Here is a 9081-nt window from a genome sequence, read left to right on the forward strand (position 1 = left end):
AAAAACAGTTACTATATAAGAACATGATGTAGGCAGAAGGTTAATGGAAAATAATATATTCGTATCACTTATCTGGGTAATGCTCTCAAGAAGCCTGTAAAGCAGCATTTCTGTTGTACATTTTTCAGACATTTAGAAACAGATGAACTGTTAACTGTGTGTCTTGAAAAAGCATAACATCTTTGGGTTCATTTTTGGGAATAATACTTTCTACCATATGAAACCTAATTTAAGAATTCAGCATAAACATTGACACTGATGCTTTAGAATAAAAGGCATGAAAACTTAGTTTCTAATCATACCTGCAAGTTCCTTTTACTATGCAGACACAGTGCAACAAAAAAGGCCACTGTTATGGAGCAGTTAGAAAGAAGAATCATTCTAAACACCTAATATTTTTTCTGCTTTATGACATTGCTTATGCCAGTATTACTGGATACATAAACAGACCTTGAACTTCTAAGGAATACTGTCCTTTATTGAGTGGAGAAAGAAATGTTTCTTCCCCAAATACACAATTTTATCTAGAAAGAATGGAATAAAATAATGAGTTGTGAAAGTGTGAATTAAATTCCACATTACTGCTATACAGATTTCAGTTATAGGCAGATAGCGAACTGAACCTATAGATCATCCATGATGAGTCATGGATGATATGTGCAGAAAGAAACCATAAGCTAAGGTACAATCAGGAGGTGCTCTATGTCCTTCTGATACTGTTATAGCTGTTCTATGAATGACCTGGTCATTATAGTCCATTAAGGAGCTTCCAAACTGAAATTATTTATTTATTAATATGATGCTATAAATAACCTTTGATTTTTTTTCTGTAATTATCAATGCAGAAAATGCAGTGTGCATGATTTAGGCCACTGGATTAATTCTTGGGGAAAAGGTACTTTCAGCATTGGGGTGGAGATGAACACAAAGGATCACAATGCAGTTAGTCAAAATTCCTGCTAGCCTGTATCTTGTAGTGGGTGGACACCACTTTAACTTTAGATGTCTGACTGATTTGATTGATCTGTTCATTAGAAGAAGATGTCTCCTTACTGATTGATTTGTAAGGACAGAGACTGTGGACTCCAGCATTTATAAGAGAAAAAAAGAATTTATATCTATATCGTGTGAAGTGAATCAAGAACTCTGGGGAGACCTGAAAAAAGTGAATGCATTTAGAGGAAAAAAAAATTAAATTACTGGGAAAACATTGTGTTTTGTAGGATATAGTTCTGGCCTTACAATGGCAATCTGTCCACACACATCTCTTTTTCCAAAATACCAGGTATTGACCAGCTTTTCTTTCCATTTGATAGATCATGAATACCAATTTTTAAAAACCTGAAGAACACAAAAGGCAGTTACTTGCTTTCAGTCAAGTCTCAGGAAAATATTAAGTGAAATAAGCTCTTGATGTGTCTGTAACCGAAACCACTGATATATTCCAATCTTAGGAGAGAGAAAGAGCTATATGTACCGGGCCATGTGTCTGGGTTAAAAGGAAATAAGGCATAGGAAAGCTTTAGTTTTGGTCTAAACTAGACAAAAGCTCATATTCCTCTAACTGAGATTTCTTCTTCTTCCTTAATAATTGTAGTAGAATATAATGAACCAGTACCATGTTGAACTGCCCTGGTGAACTTTTCAGCTTAGTTATTAAATTTCAGTTGTTAATCCAGGTTCTAGTGTCCAGGTTCAGTGTAATAGGAACACTTAATCCAAAAGAAAAGTTATTTTCAAAATTATCACTAGCATGGGCAGAATTATTGTGCCTCAGTCCAGTAGCAGCCTTTATTTAAAGATTCAGAAGGCCCAAAAATGTTGTTTATATGAACTGCTGGCTGTCATTTCTGAGGCCTTACTTGGTCTGAATAGACAATGCCTGTTGGAACCCTTGGGTTGTGACTGATCTTTTCTAAGTTCTTGAGGGGAGTGTGGATAAGGCCCAAGAAACTTGAAAGCACTTAAGACAGATTTTTGTTCTATTAATATTCTGCTGTGGCAGTTTAGATCAAATGCTGTCACCTTTAAGTGTGTTGTTCTTAGATCTTCTCTTTGTTTATGCATTTGTAGCCTGTGTCTAGGCTAGTTGTGCTGAACCAGATCCTTTTGAGTCTCAGAAGAATAAAGTCTCCTGTGGCTTTGCCAGATACTGCAAATCAGTTCATCTTTCCCTCAGATCTGATAATCATCATTACTTGTTTTATAGAAGCATTTAAACTGGATTTACTGATGCTTGTAAATTTACTCAAATTTATGTTGCCTAAACTGCAAGAGCATTTAAATTATTTTACAGATAATTTACACCAGTAAGATAATTGTAAAATACATAACCCAGTTTTTGGATACTTCCCATACTTTCTTGCTTGGGAAAAATAAGGTAGATACTAGTGGGATTTTTAAGGCCTGATCTTTCAGGAGCTATTTGAATGATCAGAAAATGGTGACTCTGCACTGAAGTGACAATTTTGTCTTCACTGACTAACGCTTATGCAACTGGAGATTATAGTCTGACATTTGTGTAGTTTCCATTAATGGAAATTCTCCTTAAGTACAATTTTCAGATTCATAGCAGCCACAACAGACAAGGACTGCTAGAGATGTAACAAAATGGAAACACAAGTTGAAAATATTTAGAGTGATTTCAAAACTATAAGATTAAAATGGATGCCTTCAAAGACAGAAGGGATATTGATAAGCGGGATGGTAAAGCTGTCAAGAGACAACATGTGTTTTCCCCGTATTTATGGAAAAAAAACTCTCATTCTGATATTGATACTTTATCTTGCTGTTCCTGAAGATGATAGAAGACTGACAGAATAGGACAGCAAAGGTGGAAAAGCAGAGAAAGGCCCTACTTGTGTGTCTAAATTTACTAAGTTTGCTTCTGTACCTGAGGCACTGAGTTTTGGATAACAGTATAGGAACCTTTCTTGGCTGCTTACAACCTCTAAACTGCTAGTCTTTTTTAAGAGGATTAAAGTCAGCAAAGTACAAGAAGAAAACATCAAAGTGGGTATCAGAAGATTAAATATAGTAGCAAAGGGAGAGAGAAAGGGGAGAAAGACTTGAGAAAGAAAAATGCAAAGGAAAAGAAATCATTGGTGTCAGAGGAAGAAACATGGGAACCAAAATACTGATTCATACCTACTTGGGAAAATTACTGTCTGTGGATATAGAAACTTTTTTATCAAACACTGGTGTCAGAACTGAGAAAGGCACTTTAGGATGTATAAATTACTGTGCTTTTGCTAGATGTTGACTGTTATCTAAAATTACTGAGAAGTGGAGAATATAGAGATTAGATATGTTAATGGTTCACTTAGGTAAAGTACTTTATGGTGGAATAGTGATGTTTAATCGACAAAATGTTAATCCAGTAGGTAAAACATAATTTTGACACAAAGAAATCAACAAAGAAAGCTGTTATGTGCTGCTCCAAAAGGTGACTTCAATATATGTATTTGGTCTTATCTCTCTTAGAATTCACATTTGAGTTGAGAGTTTTTAGTCCGTAAGTTAAATCATTGCAGTACAGAGAAGAGCCTTTCCAAAGTAAGAAAATAGCATCTTTTCTCTAATTATGATCTATCAGTACAGGATCTTAAATTAGTTGCAGGCTTTGCTAAGAATTTTCCTTCTACTTACATACAAAATGTGGACATTTCAGAACAAAAAAAGAGCATTTTTTCAACTAGAGCAGGTTGAAGTTATGCCTATCATGCCATTGTATACTCAGCATTAATGAAAATGTTTCATCTCAGTTTCTGCCAGTTTATTTTCTTTAAAAAAAGCCCAGGCATACTTTAAGATCATTTTTACCTGAAGTTGTCTTTAAAACTATTTTGTGATTTTTTTATCCAAGCATTCCTTGTACCTTTACAACATCACTTCTAAAGGAGTATGTAAGTTGGTCTTCTGGTGTGACTGACTGCTGCTTCTTAAGTGTGAGGAGTGTTGTGATGTAACTTTCCGCATAGGTCTAGTGTGCAGCCTGCCCATCTTTGTTGCAGTCAGTGATACTTAAATATATTCCAGATATCAGATCATACATTTTGTTCCATTATGTACTGTGTTATGTGTACTGAACATGCACTGAGCTTGTAAGACACACAAGACTCTATTTGCACCTCTGAACACCAACCTCTCTTTCTAGTAGCAACTTGCTACTTGGCTGGCTTTGGGTGGTGTGCTCCTGGAACTCAGGAAATGGCACCAAGACATGGAATTAAAAGGTCTAACACCTGCATATAGTGCTGTTTGTTTTAGCACTGGCACCACTGATGTTGTCCATTCAGTGAGTTTATTTTGCTTCTTTGAATCGCTGTAGATGACAGAAATGAAAAGTGGCAGTAACAAAGAAATACTCTTGGGATGGCATATGATAGCCTGGTAATAAGTACAAGCTAACTGGCCAACTGATGTCACTCCAAATATGTTTTCTCTGCCTCTTGACAAGGATTTATCTTGACTGATCTAATAATCCTGAAATAAGGATCCTGGTTTGCTTCTTGAGGATGCTTGAATGCTGTTTGGACACAGTATTTTGTTGCAGTTTGTTGTTTTGGTTTTGTTGTTGGTTTTTGTTTGTTTTTTCTTTTTTTTTTAAACAGAAACCATCTCCACTTTCATGAGAGTTCTCTCTCTTTACCCCATCTGCTGTGTGTAACAGTTGTGCCCTCACTGGCTGTTTTCTCTGTTGGGCTGGTTGTGGCAGCTCAGAAACTGTGTTACTTTGTGCAAGGGTACTGAAGGGAGAAAGTGGGGATGAAAGATGTATGAAAGCAAGTAACTCTGAGATCTGAAGTTCTGAGTGCATTTTGGAATCTGTGTTGTTATGGATCAGTGTCTTTTATTTCTCACTGGTGGATCTTTACAATGTTACTTTGTTAGTGTTTTTTAACAGTGAGAAAGGTTCACCTTCTCCTGTACTGACAAAAGTGCTTTAAATTTATGCATTGCAATAGTTAATTCAGTCCAGCAGACACTCAAATATTGAAAATATTTATAGTTCAGTCCTGCAATTTCTTCTGTACATGTCTACACTTTATATCTTTTCATAAAGTTGTTTCAGGATGGGCATTCTCTGTGAGAGATTCCTTATTTTGGGAAAGTACAATGAACATGCCTCTTTGTAGATATACTACATGAAATCCAAGCAGTACTGAAGAACAACTGCATTTTCCTATTATATAATTGAAGATGTCTGGGATGGCTGGCTTCCTAGGCTGGGCACCAGGAGGTGTAGTGTGGCCCTTGTCTCATTGAGGACTGGGTCTGAGTGAGACATACTGGTGAGATGTCATAAGTCTGACCCCACAAGATTCCTAGGGCACATTACAGATTCTTAGGGATCACTAAGACTTGCAAGGTTCTGACAAACTGCAAATACCTTTTTAGGTAATAGTGCCAGTGACTGTTTTCCATTAATCATTTGCATTCATTTTCAACAGGCTCTTCTGTCCAGTTCAACTCAGTGGAAAGCCTGACACATTTTCTTCAATTCCATGAGATAGTAATGGCACATAAAGAGGAGTTTCTACCATGCTCTGCAATGGAAAAGCACTGGAATTTCTACAAAGAATGCAAAGATTTTGGATTCTAAAGACTTATTGCATGCTAATGCATTTTTCTTTGCCATCACTTAAAAGTAAACATATTGAGCTTTTCAAACTAAGTACTTTGCTGCTGTCATTTTGATAAATCATTTGTCCAGCACTTGGGATGATGGAAAATTTGTTTGGGTAAGTGAGGAACAGGGAAGTACTTAGTAGCAGGCAAAGATAACTGTATAGAACTAAGTAATATTTACTCTTGCACTGCAAGGCTAAGAAATGGGGAAATAGATAGGATTTACACACTGATGCTCATTGTGAATTATATTCCAGGTTGATTACTTTTAAGTTGGATTTTTCAAGTTGAACTTTTTAAAATTAAGTTTTAATTTCAGATTAAGGTAACTGCCCGTGCTTGATGGGACAGGACAGAAACAGACAGGCATCAGCACTCACAGTCACTTAACACCTAAACCTGGAACTGCTGTGGCTGAGCATGTGCCATCAGATATGGTAGTGCATGTTTGTGTAGTAACATAAATTGTTAGGTTAGGCAAAAAATCAAGATGAGCAGCCTTGGAAATCATCATCATAAAGCTTTGCTTTATGTGGTTTATAAAATCTCTCTGATAGGCAGAAAATGCGCTGGCATATGACAGGAAATGCAATTAGCCTGTTTGTGGAACACGAATTTTTCCAAGTAACAGCATCTCAGATATTCATCCCAATCTCTGAGGGATTTCTTTTGTTTTAATTTTACAATATTTGAATCTGCTTTAGCAGCATATTTGTGACAGTTTTGATTGTTAAGAGAGTTATCTGCATTCAAGTGATATTCTTGCTCTTTCATTCTTTGGATTATAAGAAGAGATGGAATAATAGCACCTGCTACTGCTAACTCCAGTGAATAGGATGGGAAGTAACTCCTGTTAATACATAATGTCAGCAAGGTATTTTGGAGTGTGAAGAGCTTTTCTGCAAAGATCTGATTAGTGTCTTAAACAGAAGTTGGTTTAGGGAAGTAAGAGGGGTCTGATGTGCAGAGAGCTAGTACTATGCCGTAGGATGCATGAGCAGTCGTAGCCTGATGGGCTGTAAAGAATAAAGAAATGCCAGTGGCCTGGAAGTCAGAAAAGGTAAAAGCTGCTGAGTGACAGGTATTTTGTAAAGTCAGTTTCACAAAGAAAGAAAATGGAGTGTTCTCACAACGGCAGCAGCAAAACAAACCTAAAGGCATATTGTTTCAAAGGAAGTGCTCATTCAAATACTGCGCTTTCACTGAAAAGTAAAAGGTATTTGACTATTAAAATGACCTCTGAATTACATGTTTGTTTGACATTTTTTCTTTGTTGCAAGATGTCTAATAAAATTAATGTACAAAACCCAGGAGAATTTGACAGCACTATTTTGGTCTATTATATTAATGTGATTACATGACCTAAGGCAATCCTAAGATACAGTGACAGAAGACTGAATGAGCAAGCTGAGCAAAGAGGTAAAAATGCAAAGTGATACATGAAAACCACTGTCTCTTACAGATGCTGTATGTAAAACTAATCTACCACTGAGGCTTTTTTCAGTTTTTCAGTTGTATATAAGCATCTTGAGAAAGGCATTAGCTTGATAACATATGGCTTAATATGACTAACAAATGTAGGATTCTGCTCCCCAAATCTTAAAACGGTGAATATTCTCTAATTTCCCTGCTGGAGTCCTTTGATTTTAATGTAAAGATCCATGAAGAGAGAAAAAACTTAAACCATCATGTTTTCTCAGTTTAAATTTATGCTTTTTAAGCGTACCTTTGCATAAAAATATCATTGGTTGTCACTGGTCAAAGATGGGCAGCTGTTAGTGATGCTAACTGCAGCAGAGTAACAAGGCTTCTACTCACAAGTGGCAGGTCCCTCTCCCAGCCCCTTCTGCTGCTTTCACAATTCAGTTCTTTTATTTAGTAGAGCTCTTCTCCACTCTTAGGCTGTGAATTAGCACTTACTTCATGTGGTGCAGGCTAAAGTAAAAAAGAATGTAAAATGCAAATAGTAAGACAAAACTCCTGGCATTCTGACTGATGTTAATATTCACATGGGGAATAAAAGGATAAAAAGGTGATGCAAAAAGCCAAAAATTCAGATTCATATTTCCACATAATTATATATTTAGTTATTGCTGACATGGAATTAAAAAAAATTGGTGGAGAGATTAATACCAGTAAGGAAGAATGCAAGATTCAAAACAAAAGAATGAGTGAAGAGGAAGATAAGCAGCTGGGAGGCAGACAATATAACACAAGATCCATCAATTTTAAGGCCAGCAGGAACCAGTGTGACCTCGTGAGTAACAGGTCAGAGGTCATGAAGCTCTGTAAGCAAGGGAAACACATGGAGAAGAGGAAAAAAGTAAAGGCAGGTGCAGAGAGAGCTAAAGTCGTTCTAAGCAGAGGATCAACACAAAACATTGCACCTTCTTGCCAAGCAAAGCAGAGCAGGTCAGGGAAGAGAATAATGGTAATGAAAGCCAGCTTGTGAAAGGTATTTACAGTACTCTAAGGCAATACTGCTTGGGTTTTTGATGGTGGAAATGCAGCTAAGGGGGAGGGAGAGGGATGAATAATGTTGCCATAGAAGTTTGGATAAATTCTTGAAGCAGTTGCAGTTGGCAAGTGTTTTGTCATGATGACACAAAGACTTTTTTTCTGGTCTTCAAACCTTAATACTAAACTGGAGGAAAATACTCTGTTCAAATCAATAGATCAAGCAACTGCCTACATGAGACTTGTAGGGCCCTTTATTCTTATCACCAATTATTAGTTAACTAGTTTGGTAGGAAATGATGTGAGTGATCTGAGATTTGAAGTGCTAAGTTACTGGCCATATCAACAAAAACATGACACAGGAAGGGAGTAAAACATTTCTAAGGAATGGGACTTCGGAACAGGATTCAAATAACTTTTTATGTGATGTGTGTATCTCTGTGTTTTTATAGATGTGGGGTTTTTGTTGGAGTGTTTGCTTTTATTAAAACAAAGCTTTGGCTTTGTCTGTAGCTGGAGGTTTTACCACTTAGACCAGTGCTGGTGTTGCAGAGTAATCCACAGGTGAGTTTTCCAGCATCTGTGGCCTTTCAATTTCACTTACGCATTTCTGTGGTGAGAGCTCCAACACCCAGTTACATATAACTTGGTCACAGTGGCTTATGCAATTACCAGCCTTAAGCTGAGCTGTCACAGCGGTGCCCAGCTGCAGGGTCAGCGCTAACGCAGCAGACGGATGCTCTCCGGTGCTGTGTCGTCTTCCACATTTCTCACCGAGCCGGCGCACCAAGGGCCCGAGGCTCTCTGCGAACAGAGGCAACAGCTCGGCCTGACCTTGAAACACCGGCCTTATCCTGGAAGTGGTTGGGGAGCTGCAGTATTCCAGTGCAGCGGCAGGTTATTTCACTGCTAAATGAAAATAACATAACGTCCCCAGCCAACCTGCTATAAAGCAGAGGCTTAATACCAGGGTGCAGCTTATTAGCTCAGAGC

The 9081-nt window shown here is 37.4% G+C and overlaps 1 protein-coding gene across 1 annotated transcript in view; it reads left to right on the top strand.

The window, feature by feature from the left end:
- ANKRD31 (ankyrin repeat domain 31) overlaps positions 1–5605 on the top strand; it is a 63672-nt gene extending 58067 nt beyond the window's left edge. The window contains exon 24 of the mRNA XM_031063006.1: positions 5454–5605. Within this exon, the coding sequence (XP_030918866.1) occupies positions 5454–5605 (152 nt within the window). The remainder of the gene's footprint in view (positions 1–5453) is intronic.
- Positions 5606–9081: the final 3476 nt, after the last annotated feature.

This window comes from Geospiza fortis, unplaced genomic scaffold, assembly GCF_000277835.1.
Source record: "Geospiza fortis unplaced genomic scaffold, GeoFor_1.0 scaffold246, whole genome shotgun sequence".
Taxonomy (NCBI): Eukaryota; Metazoa; Chordata; class Aves; order Passeriformes; family Thraupidae; genus Geospiza; species Geospiza fortis.